Source organism: Prosopis cineraria, unplaced genomic scaffold (assembly GCF_029017545.1).
Source record: "Prosopis cineraria cultivar Desert tree isolate PC_DT_omini unplaced genomic scaffold, ASM2901754v1 PC10, whole genome shotgun sequence".
NCBI lineage: Eukaryota > Viridiplantae > Streptophyta > Magnoliopsida > Fabales > Fabaceae > Prosopis > Prosopis cineraria.
This window is the reverse complement of record NW_026555341.1, coordinates 7916244-7933369: the sequence shown is the minus strand read 5'-3', so window position 1 is coordinate 7933369 and position 17126 is coordinate 7916244. Positions and strand designations below refer to the sequence as shown.

At 34.9% G+C, this 17126-nt stretch overlaps 2 protein-coding genes across 3 annotated transcripts; both read left to right on the top strand.

Annotated features, from left to right (window-relative positions):
- The first annotated feature begins 1461 nt into the window (after window positions 1-1461).
- Window positions 1462-5771, top strand: LOC129322166 (uncharacterized). 2 transcript variants are annotated; one of them, XM_054968267.1, is made up of 7 exons: window positions 1462-1704; window positions 2332-2398; window positions 2484-2542; window positions 2647-2736; window positions 2850-2989; window positions 4756-4810; window positions 5263-5771. In XM_054968267.1, exons 2-7 carry the CDS (start codon window positions 2332-2334, stop codon window positions 5467-5469), a joined length of 618 nt encoding a protein of 205 aa, XP_054824242.1. In that variant the 5' UTR covers window positions 1462-1704; the 3' UTR covers window positions 5470-5771. The 2 variants fall into 2 exon arrangements, with proteins under 2 accessions (XP_054824242.1, XP_054824241.1); XM_054968266.1 differs by having other exon boundaries at window positions 1469-1704; window positions 5260-5771.
- A 1295-nt stretch (window positions 5772-7066) lies between these two features.
- LOC129322164 (long chain acyl-CoA synthetase 4-like) lies at window positions 7067-16443 on the top strand. Its single transcript, XM_054968264.1, has 19 exons — window positions 7067-7427; window positions 8000-8063; window positions 8650-8739; window positions 9664-9720; window positions 10210-10258; window positions 10386-10462; window positions 10582-10621; window positions 10703-10797; window positions 11307-11474; window positions 11694-11804; window positions 11884-11971; window positions 12838-12904; window positions 13149-13224; window positions 13324-13441; window positions 13739-13984; window positions 14079-14218; window positions 15302-15484; window positions 15585-15704; window positions 16162-16443. The coding sequence occupies exons 1-19, from the start codon at window positions 7276-7278 to the stop codon at window positions 16219-16221; spliced, it is 2001 nt and encodes a 666-aa protein (XP_054824239.1). The 5' UTR covers window positions 7067-7275; the 3' UTR covers window positions 16222-16443.
- The last annotated feature ends 683 nt before the right edge of the window (window positions 16444-17126 follow it).

The following is a 17126-nucleotide window of genomic DNA, read 5'->3' as shown; positions in this document are numbered from 1 at the left end:
ATTTTAAAAATTACATTGCAAAAACAATTTTTAAAACAAAAAAAAAATGAAACACAAGCAAAGGCTCTTAATGTAACCTGTTGTGATCAATCAAAGAATTATATATTTATTTAATGCAATTATATATATATATATATATATATCAAAAGTCAAACTTAGAACCTTGAAATAAGCTAATTTAATTTTCTTGATTTGTTAAACCAAATGCCCTTAATTTCTCTTGTATCTATTGCTATTAAAAATTTATGTCAATCAAGAAATTGAGAAAATAGATGTAGCCAAACAAACTAACTTGTTTGCTTCCCAAAACTTACAAAGTCCAACTAGTAAATTAAAATATGTTAAGTTGTTTGTCTTATAAAAATTCAAAATAAACAAACTAACCCATAGGTTAACCGGGCTAGCCTATTTTTAAGATGAACTTTTATTATATAGGATTGTTATTATTAATAATAGCTTTACAAGCATCTTAAAAATGTCTTTGACATAATTATTTAAGATGAGTATATATCATGAGGCTCAAACTCAAGAACCTCTTACGGACATGTACAACATTGGAAGCAGATAACTTGTCCTCTCACTTAGTTTAGAGAGAAAGAGAGAGAGGAAACCCCTATGGTTTTGTAGCTTTATTTTTTAAATAAATAGTGGAAGCAGCAATCTAATTGATTTTTCAGTTTTTAATCAATTTTACAGATCTCCAATTTAGCAGAAATTTTATAGGATTAAGTTCATCAAGCTTTCATTTAACCCATTAAATCTCATCAAACAATAGGGCTTTGAATTTGATGAGTAATCTAAATTTATTTTTTCAACAAGTGTCTGAAGTAACATGATAATAATTATTTAATTTAATTAAAGAGTTATAAAAAATTTTGTCATGTTATATTAAAAAAGTATTAAATATCAAATTTTTTAAAAGAAGCGACATATGTGATGAATGTTTTAATTATAAAAATTATTTTAAATTTATCAAAAAATTGTGTTTTGATAATTTTTAAATATTAATAAAATTCAATGACTATAATTAAGATACTTATTAAACGAGTGCATTTAAATTACTCATTAAATTCAAATCTAGATTCAAATAACAGTAGAATTGGGATGACTTCGTAACAATGAAAAGCCTAATTAGGGGCTCATATTCACATGAAATGTAAAGTAAGATGTATGCAATTAATATTAAAAATATTACTACAATTTATAGCCTATTTGATATTGTCTGCGGAGATCTGCAGGATATATATTAGTAGGATAGGATTATTTATGAAATCGGAACTCATGTAGTTTACTGGTATTATTATTATTATTTTTGGTAACATATTAAAATCTGTATCTATTAGATGGGGGTTTTTTTTTTTTTAATGATGTATATTGAATAAAATAAATAAATAACAAAAAAATTGACACCCCCTCGCGTCTTCGACGCAAGTCCAACGAAGTAGACTCAAGAAAAGAGGTTAATTCATAGGAAAGCGACGCGAAAAATAGGAGAAATTTGCTCACTCGGGGTCCATCAAAGAGATCCGCATCCGCCGACTCGCTGGGCAACGGGCATCCCCGCCATCTATTAATACCTTACCCGTATCTATTGCTTCAAATTCCACAATTTTATTTCTTCTTTTTGTGCCTGTGCGTGTTGCGCAAAACCCTAGCTTTTTGCAACTCGAACAAAGCATCGTTGAATTTCAGCTTCGCTTTAGAGTAAGCCCTTTTTCCTTTCTATTTTTTCTTTCTCTCCTTGTATGATTTTCTATATCGCGTTATCCGTATGTGGTGTTTGAAACTCTGGTTTGATTTGTGAGTTTTGACTATCTTATAGATCTATATTGCACCCAAGTTTATTTGGTTACGGCATTTATTTGGGGTAATTTTTTCAAGCGGATATTTGTTCGTAGCTTTTTCAGTTCGTTTTGAAGTTTTCGATGAGGAAAAGGGATCGTAGGATTGGAATTGGAAGCGTGTCTTTTCTTAGTTGGTTTTGATGCTGTGGTTGCAAAGTTATCGATTTATTCTATGAACGCTCTATATTTTCTATTTATGATTGAATTATCTGATCAAGATATTTCTGAAGACTCTGGAGGGAAGCAGCGGCTCTTTTGTGTTATTCTTCAACATTTTCCACCTGCAATGGTTGCTCTCTACATGCTAATATTTCTTTGTCATTATTCCGAGTTTCTTAGCTGTAATTTACAAATCGACCGGGGGCCGTGTCTTCCCTGGTGGGGGATCATATTTCTCTTTAGTACAATTGTTGGTAGATGGGTTAAGTGCTAGTCCTAGTTTCTCAGAATATATGTAGTTTTTCTGATTTCTATTTTGCATTATCAGATGGCGGCTAAACCACTCTCAACTGAGGCGATTGCACTTACAGAGAAGAAAATGGACATGACCCTAGGTTTGCTTCGTGTAACTATTGTGTTTTTAAGCCTTTCTTCTTCCTTCTATTCCTACTCTATCTGATTTTCCGTTAAAATGAACAGATGATATAATCAGAATGTCTAAAACTACTTCCAAGACTAAGAGGCAAAGAAGAGTTCCGGTAAGTATTTTTTGGATAATCATTTTCTAGTGTTCTTATCATGTGCTGTTGCATTTAATACTGATGGTCCTTATCATTTTTATATGATTCCCATGCCTCTACAGAATAAAAGCCAGAAATTTTCAAATGGTCTCGCCCAGGATAAATCTTCAAAGCTGCGACGCTTTATGGAGTCAAGATCATCTGTTAGACAGGTGTGTCCACTTATGAAGTGTACTCAGTTCTAAGTTTCTAACTCACATTCTTTTTATGCTGCTATTCTTAATGACGTTTTAAATTATTCTAATGCGCTGAATTTGTGGTTCAGGGAGTTCTTGCTAAGAGAAGATCAAATTTCCAGGAAAACCAATTTCCTGTTGCAGCTGAGATTGCACAAAAAGCTGCAGTTGCTCCTTTACGCAATAGAGCTTCAAATCGTAGTAGGGTGGCTAACCGGAATAAAGCAAGGTATTAATTTTTATTAATTTTTCATGTCTTTCCCTCTGATTGTTAGAATGGGAGAAGAACTAGGTGTAAGTAATGTAACTTATAGAAGATATTGTGTTATTGATGTCAATAATTGCAAAAAATTTTATTGCAGGTAAAACTGGGCCCATCTGTTATAGTGATGACATCATAGGTGTGCCTTCCATTTATGTGATTTTTTTTCTCCGCAAAAGGAGCCAGTTTGACATGATAAATGGGAACCAGCCACTTGTTAATGAGATTTCTGAATTGAATGGTTGCATTATAACCTCACATCACAATCTGCAAACTGCCTTCACGGTTCAAGTGGATTTATATCTATTGTCACTATGGATATTCATGCTAGAGAATTGAAGTTAAGTCATTCGAGTTTGCTGGTGATAAGATTTGAGTATTTGTTAAATGGATTCAGTTCGCTGGAATCTAGATGCTAGAAATGATATATTAAGATAATTTGTTGAAGTATATTTCCCCAAGGTTGAAGAGGGTACCATCAGATCAGAAGTCCCAACATATGCGATGTGCTTATTTAGTGGCTGGTTCCCATGGAAAAACAGCTCTGTTGTTTAGAAGCAGTAGAAATGATTGTGGCATTAAACTATATAAGGCTTTTTGCTAGTCATTTTGAAAGGATGATCCCGTGATATTACTGTATATATGGTTACTTCCTGTTGATTCCTGCCTTCATTTTGGGTGAGGGTTGTTACTTTTTCTTTGGCTGTTGGAATTCCTTGCTCTTGGGTTGTGATTCTTGCTGGCGAATCCATTCACATTAGATGTACACTGCTCTGAAACAAAATTGGTTCCAAGTTGTGAGATAATGCTAAAGGATGCATGCACTTCCCATGGGATCATTTATTTAATCAGACCCTTTCTTAAATTGCAACTTGCCACTTTTGTATTTCATGTTGATTGATTCTTCGTTTGTTGATATTGTCAACTACTGGCCGGAAAAAATGAATGGTTTTTTGTTCATTATTGAATAAGAAACTCTTTTACGGCCAAGAATCAGGAGGTCTTTTGTTGGGGCTTCTCTCTATGAAGTAAAGTTTTATGGTTCACAATCAAGTAAATCAATGGGAATATTTCTGGGATTGATAAGTATTGTGGGGGACGATGTTGCTCTCTATACATGATTGAGTTCAAGTTTTCTTAGTATTCAGCAAATGTGACTTTCAATGTTTTCTGGTGACGAAAATTGTGACCTGGTCACCGTGAAAATAAATTTGAGGCTACTTCTTGAAAGGGATTTGATCTTTGAGGTGAAGACCGGTTTGGTAGCTGGGGGGTCTTTGTCGATGGTCTACTGCACAATAGATATCCTTCCTGGTAGTACACAGTTCTGTACTGTGAAGTTTCACGCTAATGATAGCCTCCATGAGAGTTCCCAGTGCTGAACTGTGAAGTGTCACACAACAAACTTTTGGGTGCTAACCCAAATCCAAATCATTTTCCAACATGGAGGATTTTATGGAAATTGTTTAATTTTGTTCTGAGGTGGTGTTGGAATTTGTATCCAGGGTACCATTATCCTTACGCTTTCTCTTTCTTAGTTGGATATAGATAGAATCTGAGGTGAGTGGCTACACTTCCAACTAAGTGAGAGATTTATTGAGTAATGTTCCTGTTATTACTAATAATGGCTTATGATGCTGGACAGTTTGGGTTCTGCTCGGAGCTCTTGATGAAGTATCTTCAATGTGTTGTGCTTCTACTCTTCAATAATCTCTTTTTCTTTTTGAGTGCAGGTTTGGAGTAGCAGCGGGTCAGAGAAGGGCTGCTAGTGGAAATTTCGCAGTAAAGGTATGACAATGTTAACTTTTTCTTGTTTCTAGTTATACATGTCACACTCAGAGGTTAGCATTCTGAACATTTTCAAGGAGAGAACACATACAATAAATGTCGTTGCTGATTAGCTGAAACTCCTTTATAGTGAATAGACCGATAACCAGATGTGATGACAAGAACAAATATTATGTATCCTATGATGCAATTAGGAAATGGACTTGGCAGGGCTTTAAAAACGGAGGTGCAAAGATTCTTGTATAGTTAGTTGTCAGTAGCCAATCACCTAATGATAATGAGGCTAGGGTTCTCATTCAAAGTTCTAGGTTTTCTTCTTTCCATCAGTTTGTTTACATTGATAGACCATGGTGTCATCAGATGCTATACCGTTTGAGGTTTTCTAGTTCACTTAGAAGATCAATGCTCTATGAAGCTGAGACTGTTGTTGAATTTGTTTTTGTACACAGCAGCCCCGGCCTTCTCAGCAGCAGCAGCAGCAGCAGCAGGAATTGAATGTGATGCCTAAGCAGAGACAACAAACGTTGGATTCACTGTTTGCAAACATGAAGGAGCAAAGAATGAGAGTTCAATCAAGGCAGAATCATAACGTGCAGCGCAATGGAGGAGGTGGTGGGCACAGGATTCCCCCATGGGGAAGGAGTCGCTTTGGCAACTAATGTGTTGGCTTGGATGGAAATTTCGTGGTGTCAATTCTGAAGCCCCTGAATTGATGCATGTTGGAATTTAAAGTGTGCAAATGCAGACCTAGTTCTTTCTCTCTCTTTTTTTTAATATTTTTTTTTCCTTTTTTGGATGTTCACTGTTTTTTCACTTGCATGCTCTTTTGGCAGTCGCTTGCACGCCCATTGTATAGTTTTTTAATCCCAGTAGCATAGCGAGTGACTATGAGATACATATTTGTGGTTAAGAACGAATAGTTAACATGCAATTTCCAGCTTCTTTATTTTTATATTTTCAATCCAATGTGGTCGCTTCTCGCCTTCTCGCTGGCCAAAAAAGAAAGAAGAAAAAAAAGATGCGGATGCATCTCGTGGCAGCAAGTTGTTACTTCTCTTGTATTCAAGGTTTGGGTGATACGGTTGATGATGGTCTATCATGCGTGAATGTTGAATAGTTTTATAAATTTAATTCTTGTATTTCCATTCATTTTCAAGTAGGTATTTATGCTGTTTAGTGTTTGTAAAGAACTTCCTATAATTTTCAATGTTATTAAATTTAGTTCTTAAAATGTACTTGCGGCTGTTTTGTTTTTCGGCCTTGTAATTTTGTTTGTTTGTTTCTGTTAATATATAGCTCAGGTTTTCATTAATTAATTTTTTTCCCCATGCGACATTGGTTTCATGCCCCTGCTTTATCCCAACCGTTCAATATCCTTCTTAGACCTCACCGGTCTTACTCTTTTCGCACTCTCTCGTCTGCCCAACCATTCCTTTCTCCTTCGTTTTCTCTCTAGTATCTCTTTGAATCTTACATTGGATGATGCCTGTTTAAGATACTTGGTCCCAACATTGACTTTATCATCCTTCTTGTACATCAAATTTTTTGATTACATCCGGATTACGTTTAGAGTATAAAATAAGGAGGATTGCATTTTTACATATTTATCAATCGCTGAGTTGTAATGTCATGAATTATAATAAATTATACGCATCATCTTGTTTTTTGTACGAATTTAAACTGTTATAGTTATATACTTATTACGTTATAAATATATGCATGTGATATTGGATACTTTTTCCAATAGTTACGCCATTGCTATCTTATGTAGTGCTGACTTTTCTGATGGTGACTGCCAAGGAATTTCAACACTCCCATCTCTCTTCCTAGCCGTATTGCACAAGACAAAAGACATGGGATTTTTTATTTTTACAGGATAAGTATTGTAATCAATTAATTATAACAATGATTTAGATATTTGAATAATTCAAACATTTATATTGGAGAGAGTCCTCCACCCCGGGAACAAAAAATGTAAAAAAAAAGCTTGTTGACCCAAGAAATTTAATTCCTAATAAGCAACTGAGATACGTGTATAGACATTTACCAGATCGGACAAGTCTTTTGCCAAAACTATAGTAACAGTAATAGAAGAAGAGGATATTATTGGAGTAAGGTACTTGCTATCTCTGTTCTTTCGTCTTTAATTTGGCGGTAAACCAATTTATTAATATTATTTTCATTCAAAATGAAATGAAATCACCGAGACAGCTACTAAAGCATTGACATTATTCATCGTGAACGAACTAACCGATGCTATTTCATCTAACTAACTAATAAGGAAACAGATAGTTTCTGTTTTAGTGTTTCGTTTGCGAATATAAAGCTTCTTCAATTGATATATTCCGAAGCAGCAATACGGCCAACCTCAACCACTTCCTTCTTTCGTCTCTCTGTGTTTCTGTTTTCATTTACCAGTAGCAGAAGCAAAGAGCAGAGAGATTGAGATCTCGTAATCTTGTGGTATGGCGCAGAAGAGATACATCGTAGATGTGGAGAAAGCCAAAGAAGAGACGGAGGGGAGGCCATCCGTCGGGCCGGTGTACCGTAGCGTCTTTGCTAAGGATGGATTTCCGCCTCCGATCGAAGGTCTTGATAGTTGCTGGGATGTTTTCCGGTGAGGTTATTTGCTTATTCTTATAATTATTCTTCTGGCAAATGTGAAACATATACAAGAGAGAGTTTTACTATTAGGAGAGTGTGGAGTAGCAACAACACGGCTTTAACAGTCCCTAATGTTTTGAAGAGTAATATTAACTCAGAAAAATACTTTTAGGTCTCATGTAAACAATCTAAATCTAAAAAAATTACTTTGAATGAAGTCTGTATCTTTTACTAAAATTATCAATTTGCTATATCCAAGTTGTCAGTAACAGCAAAATAATTATAAGAGGAGTTGTTCAAACAAAGGTAACTATATAGTTAACTATTCAGCCATAAGCCCATAATTGATAATTTTAGTAAAAAATATGAAATTTCAGAATAATTTTTATACATTTAAATTATTTGTACAGGAGATGAGAGTCTCATATATATATATATATATATATTAAGCGAGAAAGGAAACTGTGCTCGTTCTCGTATAGTATTTTGTTATTTCTGAAACTACACACGGGTATATTTATGTGTTTGTCTACATGATTAAAAACATAGTCATATCTTAGTTTTTATTGTCTTGTCATTTGACAGCACGTCTGTTGAGAAATATCCTAAACAACCAATGCTTGGTCGCCGGGACATCATAGATGGCAAGGTAATTGATAAACTCTCTTTAACTGACCATACTAATGGAAAATTTCAAATAGCTAGTTCGTGAGTAAGAAAATTAATATAACAATAATCTTCTATATTTAGTTTATGGGTGGAGGAAAAAGGAGAGAGACGAGACGGAGGAGAGGCAACAAAATAAAAAAGGAGACGAGATAAGAAAGTCTTTATTCAGTTCATCATTAAGAAAATTTGTGAATGAAATTGTCTGTGCGTGTGTTTTTACAGCTTCTTTAGACACGTGCAGTGGGAAGTTTAAATAATTTTTTTTTTCGTTTAAAAACAACATTTTCTTACCAATCAATTTACAACTTTTCATACTATACTTTTACAAGATAATAATACTTCAATCCTGGGGTGGGGGGGACAGGCTGAGCGGTAGATTCCACAATTTGACTCAAAATTTTCGCAGAAGAACTTGTAAATAATCTAATGGAACTTAATTATTTTTATTTTTTTTTACTTGGGATTTGTTGTAATACTCCCGATATTAATTTTTGTTCTGCATAATGTTTCATTGCCATGCCATCATTTGATCCCTTCTGCCGTCTTTCTCGTTGGCTTTTTTGTAGCCTGGCAAGTACAAGTGGCAAAGTTATGAGGAAGTATATGACTTGGCGATGAAGCTTGGAAATTCCATTCGCAGTTGTGGTTATGGGCAAGTACGCCATCTCTGTCCTTTTTACCACGAACCAGAAAACATGATTTACTTTTGGTAGTTCTAACAGTTTTACCTTCTTTAACCTGAAATTATCCTGTCCTTGAATTCTCAGTATATGCTCGGAGTATTGTATTATGACAACATTCTGAATGTGCTTTCAAATCGAAGACAATATCAGACTCTAGGTCAAATCTTTTTTTGGAAAGTTTGTCTTGACTTGAAAAAGCGGATGAGGCACTCATAGGAGAGTGTTTTGGTAATTATAATTAATAATGTAATTTTAGTTATTGGCCAGTCACTTAGTTAGCAATAGTCCTTAGTAGTAATAGATGGAAAGATATTTTGTCATTATTATATATGGGCTCAGGATATGCCAGGTAAGGCATGTATCGGGTTATAAATATACTCTCTAGAACTAAAGAGAAATAATTAAATCATTAAAATAGTTTAAGAATGAAATAATTTTCTAAATTTACTCATTTTTGAAAGAACAAATCCTGAAAAGTTGTAAATAGGGATAATTTTGAAAAACACTGATTAATGCGTTATCTTTTTTTAATACAAAATGATTAAAATATAAAACCATCAAATTGTTTTAGAACATGCAGTGACAGGACCGGAGGGAGGGAGGGAGTATTATTCAGTGAAGTGAAAATTCAGCATCTCTCTATCTCTAACCTCTCGTCTCTCTGTTTTCTCTGTTGTCTCTTTCTTTCCTCTCTTTCCCTCTCTCACCCTCAATTCTCATCTAGCCACATCAGCATCTAGAATGGCTGCTTGAGTTCAAATGCTTGGGTTTTATTGGACTACTGTTTTAGGCTGCATAAGTTGTCCTTCCTTTTGTTATGCGTGATTTTGATATCTTGTTTTTGCAGACCTATCATCCACAACCATATCTGATGTTTAAGCTTAATGTATATTGCAGGGTGCAAAATGTGGTATTTATGGTGCCAATTGCCCAGAGTGGATTATAAGCATGGAGGTATATTTTATTTCGAATTTCTTTTCTTATTTGCTACCTCCTTTCTGCCTATTGCTGTCTGTTCTTAGAAGGGTTCTATTATATTTACATGTTGATTCATGCATCTATCTTTTTGTTGTATATTTATCGTTATTTTCATTTTAATGTCATTTTGTGTATGTAGGTGTTCTTAGCCGTCTGTGATCCTTCTTGAATGTGAAGGAAAATAAGCCATTTCTATATTAAAATCAGACTGTGGGCCTGTGCTTTGCACGGAATTTGAGGTGAGCTGCATTATTCATGGCTTGTGAATAATGCAGCTTTATATAGATTTAATATTATATATGTTAGCGTTTGATGCCATAATTATGGGGTGGGAACCATTGGCCACCTTGTCAAGACCAACATATATGTTTCTTAATTAGCATCTTTTCTCCAATTGATTTTCTTTTTTAAAATTTTTGGGTGAAGTTCCGTGGATTTCTGACTTACTCTGCCATATGAATTTAGGCCTGCAATGCTCATGGACTTCATTGTGTTCCTTTGTATGATACCTTAGGTATGTGCGCGCCTTTATCACGCTTCCAGACCATGAAGATGGTTTTGCTGACGTTTCATAGGTCCTTAAGAATACAAGTCATTCCAAGTATTATGGGTTTAAAAATCTTGTCATATGTATGACTTAGGTGCTGGGGCTGTAGAGTTTATTATATGCCATGCAGAGGTCACAATTACGTTTGTAGAAGAAAAGAAGATTCCTGAGGTTCGCCAATTATATTCATCCATCTTATAACTTTATTTATCTTTTTTCGAAGGATTAGAAATATTCTATCTGTTATAAAGTTTAATCTATATAATTTTTTTCCCCCCATAAAAAAACAGCTATTGAAGACATTTCCAGCTGCAGCAAAGTATCTTAGAAGTAAGTCTCTTTAGCTTCTTGAATTTTTAGTTACTCGATATTTTTGAAATAAGATGCAGTCACCTTTATTTCTTCGTCTAGCACTTGTGAGCTTTGGAAAGGTTACACCTGAACAAAAGCAGGAAGCTGAACAGTTTGGATCAGTAATACATTCATGGGATGAATTTCTGCAACTGGTGGGTTGTTCATTTGACTTATAATTATGGTACTGTTAGTTTCTCTAACATGAGATATGGTTCTTCTATTTAATAGTTGATGGAAATTTCTGAGTTGTTTAGCTAGTTTGAATATGAGAAAATATAATTTTGGGTCCCTACACTTTGCTTGCGTTTGTTATTGGTTCCTACACTTTTTTCTGTTGTTTTACGTTTCTACACTTATTGTTTTTCATTCTTTAGGTCCCTCCAAGATCCCTATACTTTGTTTATGAAGGGATCTACACCAATGAAAAATAAAAGTGTAGACACCTAGAACAACAGAAAAAAAAGTGCAGGGACCAATAGTAAATCGCGAGCAAAGTATAGGGACTCAAAGTTATGTTTTTCCTTTGAATATTTAAATCTTGTTATTTACCATTCATTTCTTCTGAAGTCCAGTTCAATCTTGAGCAGTGGAAAATAATGTCTCCTTCTCTGCTTGCATATTGACACTGTGGCTTCCCATCCTAATTCCAGTTTTCCTACAGGGTCAAGGTCAAAATTTTGATCTTCCCGTGAAAAAGAAAAGTGACATCAGCACAATAATGTACACTAGTGGAACAACAGGTGATCCCAAGGGAGTGCTATTATCCAATGAGAGCATTGTTACTGTCTTAGCTGGGTTCAAGCGATATTTAGAGAGTGTAAATGAACAAGTAATTTTCTTCTCAAGCTTCTGTATCTCTTATTTGAACAGATGGATTTGCTTAGGAATCCTAAAACGTTTTTTCTTTCCATTGATGTCTCATAAATGGGTGGCCTAATTTTAATTTTGGGGAAATATTTTTTTTAAGCTTTGGTACTGTGATTGTTGGTCTTCAGTAATCCATCCTTTCATTGTATTTTTCAACTCCCTCATCTTTCCTGCTTTGCAGTTGACTGAGAAGGACGTATACATTTCATATCTTCCTCTTGCACATATCTTTGATAGGGTCTTTGAGGAGCTTTTTATATGGCAGGGTGCCTCAATAGGTTTCTGGCGTGGGGTAAGATGCACTATATCTCTTCTCAATGGATGAAAGTTCAAAAAATTAACTATATTCATCATCAATCCAAATGGTTCAGGATGTTAAACTATTAATTGAAGACATTGGGGAGCTAAAGCCATCTATTTTCTGTGCTGCCCCTCGTGTGCTTGATAGAATATACTCAGGTAAATTTAACTTTATATTACGGCAGCATAAAGGATTGGACGGCATTGGATTTCAACCTAACCCGAAATTTGGTCTCTTTCATGAAAAAGACTAGGTTAGGCAATCTGGAGTCAGGTCTTATCCAGTGATAACCAAAAAATTAACAGGACGGGACTTGGTTCATAAAATTGGGAGACTGATCCTATTAGTTCAGTACTTACTTTTTTTTTTCCTTTTTCCTCTATGAGAGGTAATAATCCATTTCAACCTAATAAACTTAATTGAGATAATAAAAACGTTTATAATAATAATAATAAATCTATAATATAATAATAATAAATCCATAATAATTTCTACCAAAAAAAATATTTATGTTATAGTTCAAATGATTTAAATTTATAATTTCAACAAAAACAGTACTCAACAAACTTCAACAGCACTACATTACAACAATAATTTAAAAACAAACTCAACAAATTTTCATACAATCATCTCCTTAACTTCAATTACACTTGAAGCATTTGTCAAAAATAAATTAATTATAATTATATTAAATAAATTAATAGGACTGGACTAGACCAAGAGGTCTAAATGCCCTCATATCTAGTCCAATCCAGAGAAATAGTCTGGTCTTTTCAGTCATTTGGGTCCTAAAGGACCAGTGTTTTTATAGACCAAACAGAACTAGACTATCTCGAGTTGGACTGGATCAAGCAGAACCGGAGGACTTTTACACGGCCCTACTTTATATCATGTAGGTGGCAAAAAGAATTCTTTAGTTTAATTAAGGATAGAACAGATGCATAAATTAGTTTTAGGTTAATAGTCTTCTTTTTCCAATTCCCAGTTTTAATGGGCATTTTCTCAATCTTCATTTGATACGCAGGTTTGACACAGAAGATTTCTGCAGGAGGCTTCTTAAAGAAGAAATTGTTTAATTTTGCTTACTCATAGTAAGATATGTTGTTGTGACATTTTACTTGATTCTTGATTATGATAAGCCTGTAATGAACTGTCATGGCCTCATAGGTTCACCATGATCAAAATAAGAAGTTTTACTACATGCAAGTCTCATCTAGACTAGGTTTATTTTTCTTTCATTATTATTAAGTTTTGGGCATTATTTCCAATTATTTGTGATTCCTTGGTAGAAACTGCATCATTCTATTGTTAATTTATTCTAAAACTTGTCTGCAGCAAGTTGAAAAACTTGAAGAAAGGCCTAAAGGATGGGCATGCAGCTCCACTTTTTGACAAACTTGTGTTCAATAAGGTGGCAAAATTATATATTTGAATCTCCATGCTTCAAGTTAACTGTTGCCATATTACTATATCTTCTTTACTAATGAGTTCTTGAAACTTAATTAATCAGGTAAAGCAACGTTTAGGCGGCAATGTACGTCTTATTCTCTCTGGATCAGCACCTCTATCTATGCATGTTGAAAGTTTCCTCCGGGTGGTGTCATGTGCATATGTCATACAAGGATATGGTATCTCCTGCTAAAACTTTGAACTTTTATCTCTCACTACATGGTAGTGGTGGTGGTTGTGTATATCCATAAAAAATTTCTGAAGCCTGGCTTGGACCTTTTGGGACTTACGTTTACTTACTTCATATCTATCCTACAGTGAAAAATAAAGTTATCTAATAACCTACGGAGGTTTATGGTTTTGTATGTACATTTGTTTGCGCTAGATCTTCATATGATGCTATTAAATTATATGCTTTTTGGATATGTGTCATGTTTAATATGGACCTCAGTGCATGTTTGTTACAATGAAAATAGGTTTGACTGAATCCTGCGGGGGAACCTTTGCCGCATTAACAAGTGAACATGCAATGATTGGTACAGTGGGCCCTCCTATGCCAAATGTGGACGTGTGTCTAGAATCTGTTCCTGAACTGGGATATGATGCCCTTGCAAGCACACCAAGAGGAGAAATTTGTATTAAGGGAAAAACCTTGTTTTTAGGGTACCACAAACGAGAAGACCTCACAAATGAGGTTTTGTTTGATGGATGGTTCCATACTGGTTAGTTTGTTTATGGTTTACAGGATTGATGTGGGAATGCTCTTTTCAATTGGTTTTCATTGACAATTTTATTGATAAATAATCTATTCGACAGGGGATATTGGAGAATGGCAACCTGATGGAAGCATGAAAATTATCGACCGGAAGAAAAATATATTTAAGCTTTCACAAGGAGAATATGTTGCTGTTGAAAACTTGGAGACCATATTCGGTCTAGTTTCTACTGTTGAATCTGTAAGTGATGGCTTTGGAACTCTAGTACATGTTTATTTTCCTCAAGGTGGGTGGTTAAATATGTATAAGGTGATATTCTATCCAGATGGAAGGGAAATGAGCGATATAGAAATTATTGTTACTCAACAACCTTGAATTGGCATGAAACATCACTTAAACAAGTAGTTGGGAGTTTGAATTTCAGATTTCATTTGTCCTCAATACTCTTGAGGATATTAGACTCTGCTGTCGGTGGAGGATACTCCTCGTGCCTTATCGAAAACCAGAAAAGAAACTATTGTTACTCCAGCTACATGAGCCCAGAATTGGCCGCCCAAAAAAAATAAAAAATGCAAGATCTTAATGGTTCTTGATAGAGTTATGCCTCTCGTGGCTTTGGAGACTGTCTTCTGATTTAACTTGATATCAGCGACAGACTAAGTCTCAATTTGTTTGCAGCTTAATAATGTGTGATGTTTTCCTTCTGTGACCAAACATTTAACTATATGGCTGTTTCTTGTTCGAGCAATTTTTTATGTATCTATATACTGCTTTTAAAATTAGAAACTTCCATCTATTTCCACAGTAATAACACCCAATTGGCCATATGTCCTGCATGCAAGTTTTTCTCTGGGTGCTAGTGTCTGAACCTGAACATTAAGGTTTGATTATTATTGGCTCACCTTGCCAGCGAAAAATTTGAAGACTGAGTAGTTTGTTAAAAATACCGTGACACAACAAAAATACAAGTATCTTGGTATAATTTTAAAAGTGTTGTGTAAGATGTTTGAATGCAAGCATAGTTCCATTTTTGAAGTATCAGATCTGTGTTTTGCAAAAAAGGATGCATGCCTATACTTATGCTTGACGTGAACATGGTTCTGTTGGCAAAATGCATGTGCTTGATGGAAAAGGATGTGCACGTGACTGATGATTCTGTTTTTGAAGCTCCTATGCGAATACATGTGTTTTGATTCTTCTCGTCATTTCGTGAATGTTTCATATTCTATTAAGTACCCAGAGAAAAATTTCTGGAATCAAAAAGTTTCTGCCAAGAAACTTCCAGAGTTCCATCTATATACTTTTATGTGATTCCATTTTCAGATATGGGTGTATGGAAACAGCTTTAAGTCCTTCCTTGTTGCAATTGTTAACCCCAAGAAAGAAGCGCTTGAGGGTTGGGCAAAAGAAAATGGTATTACAAAGAACTTCAATTCTCTCTGTCAAGATTCTAGGGCCAAAAGTTTCATACTTGAAGAACTCACAAAGATTGCAAAGGAAAAGAAGGTTGGTTAAGTTATTTAATATTTAAAAAAAATTAATTATCATGTAGCACACGCACAGGCACCTAAAAACTTTCTTGGATCCTGAATGTGTTTTTTGGCAGTTAAAAGGTTTTGAGTTTATAAAAGCAGTTCATCTGGATCCTGTGCCATTTGACATGGAACGTGACCTTATCACTCCATCTTATAAGAAGAAGAGGCCCCAGCTGCTCAAATACTACCAGGTACAATTTCTTGTCTTCTCAATATTTCTCTTTGAAGTTTTGCTCCATCAACCCTTCTCTTAGTTTTGAAACATACAACTAATCCAAGTGCAAATAAGAGTGGGGATGAACCAGACTAGTTAGCTTGACCAGACCAACATGTCCCTATGTTGTGCACCGCCCTGTAATGGAAATGTAATGTAGCTTGGTATCATAACGCCGTAACTAAGAGGTGGCTCAGTACAATCAGATAGATATTAACCTGACATATAGAGATTGTAGAGTTAGGCTCTCCAGTAATTTAGGTATTAGACGAGAAATACTTGAGGAGATACATCATGATATCATACTCACATTCTCATTTGTATGTCATAGAAATAATAGATACTTGCGTCATTGCTACCCAATGTTAATTTTGGAGGCAAAAAGAAAAAAGAAAGGATTAGAGCACTGACATCAGTTTCTTTTCATGGCACAGAATGTCATAGATAACATGTACAAAAATGGAAGCAACGCAGTGCCTAAGCTCAGGGCGTGACTCTTGAGATTATTTGTCGTCTGTAATAGGGGATTTGAGTAGTTGTAAGTAATTATTTCTGATTTTAAATGCATTGTAATTAGGAGGAGATTTAGGAGGATTCTTTTGGCTTGATGATTGATATATATCTGATATTGTGTGTGTGTGTGTGTGTGTGTGTGTGTGTGTGTAGACATACCTCAGCTGTGCATTTTCATATCAATGAAATCAATTTCTGCAAAACTCTTGCCTCATTTCCACATGGCATCAAAGCAGGTTTTGCCGTTTTGATCATTCCACCTTCCATTGATGGAAACAAAAACAGAGAGTCGGTTTTTGTGAATGACAGAGAAAATATAGCTGTATAAATAATACAAAAAAATTAGTCATTGTTAGTCAGTCTGTACCGAAAATGACACTTGCTAGTTCCATCATAGCACCATGCTGTTAGCTTAGATCCGTCATGAATGATCGCAAGCAATTCAGGAGCATCATCATTAGACTTGAGCTTGGGTCTTCTAAATGGCTGATTGGATAAAAGAAACCATGGGCGAAAGCACATACAAACTTGTACAACACACACACAGAGAACAATGGTGGATCCAGAGTTTAGCATCTCGGAGGCAAAATAACAACTGTGAGACAAGTGGGGTGTAAGTATGTTTGTCAAGTGGAAAATGTTAATTGCCTTTCCATGGTTAATTAACCTTCAGACTTAAAAAATTGATATTTACGGTAATTTGATCAGGATCATAAGGACTAATATTTTACACACACACACACACACACACGAGGTAATTCGATAAACCAATTTCAAATTAAAAATCCACTTAATTTGAGTACATTGGAAATGAGTACGATCTAGTTACAAGGACAACGAGATAAGGAAAATATATGTTACTTTCTTTAAATCATGATTCCGGTCA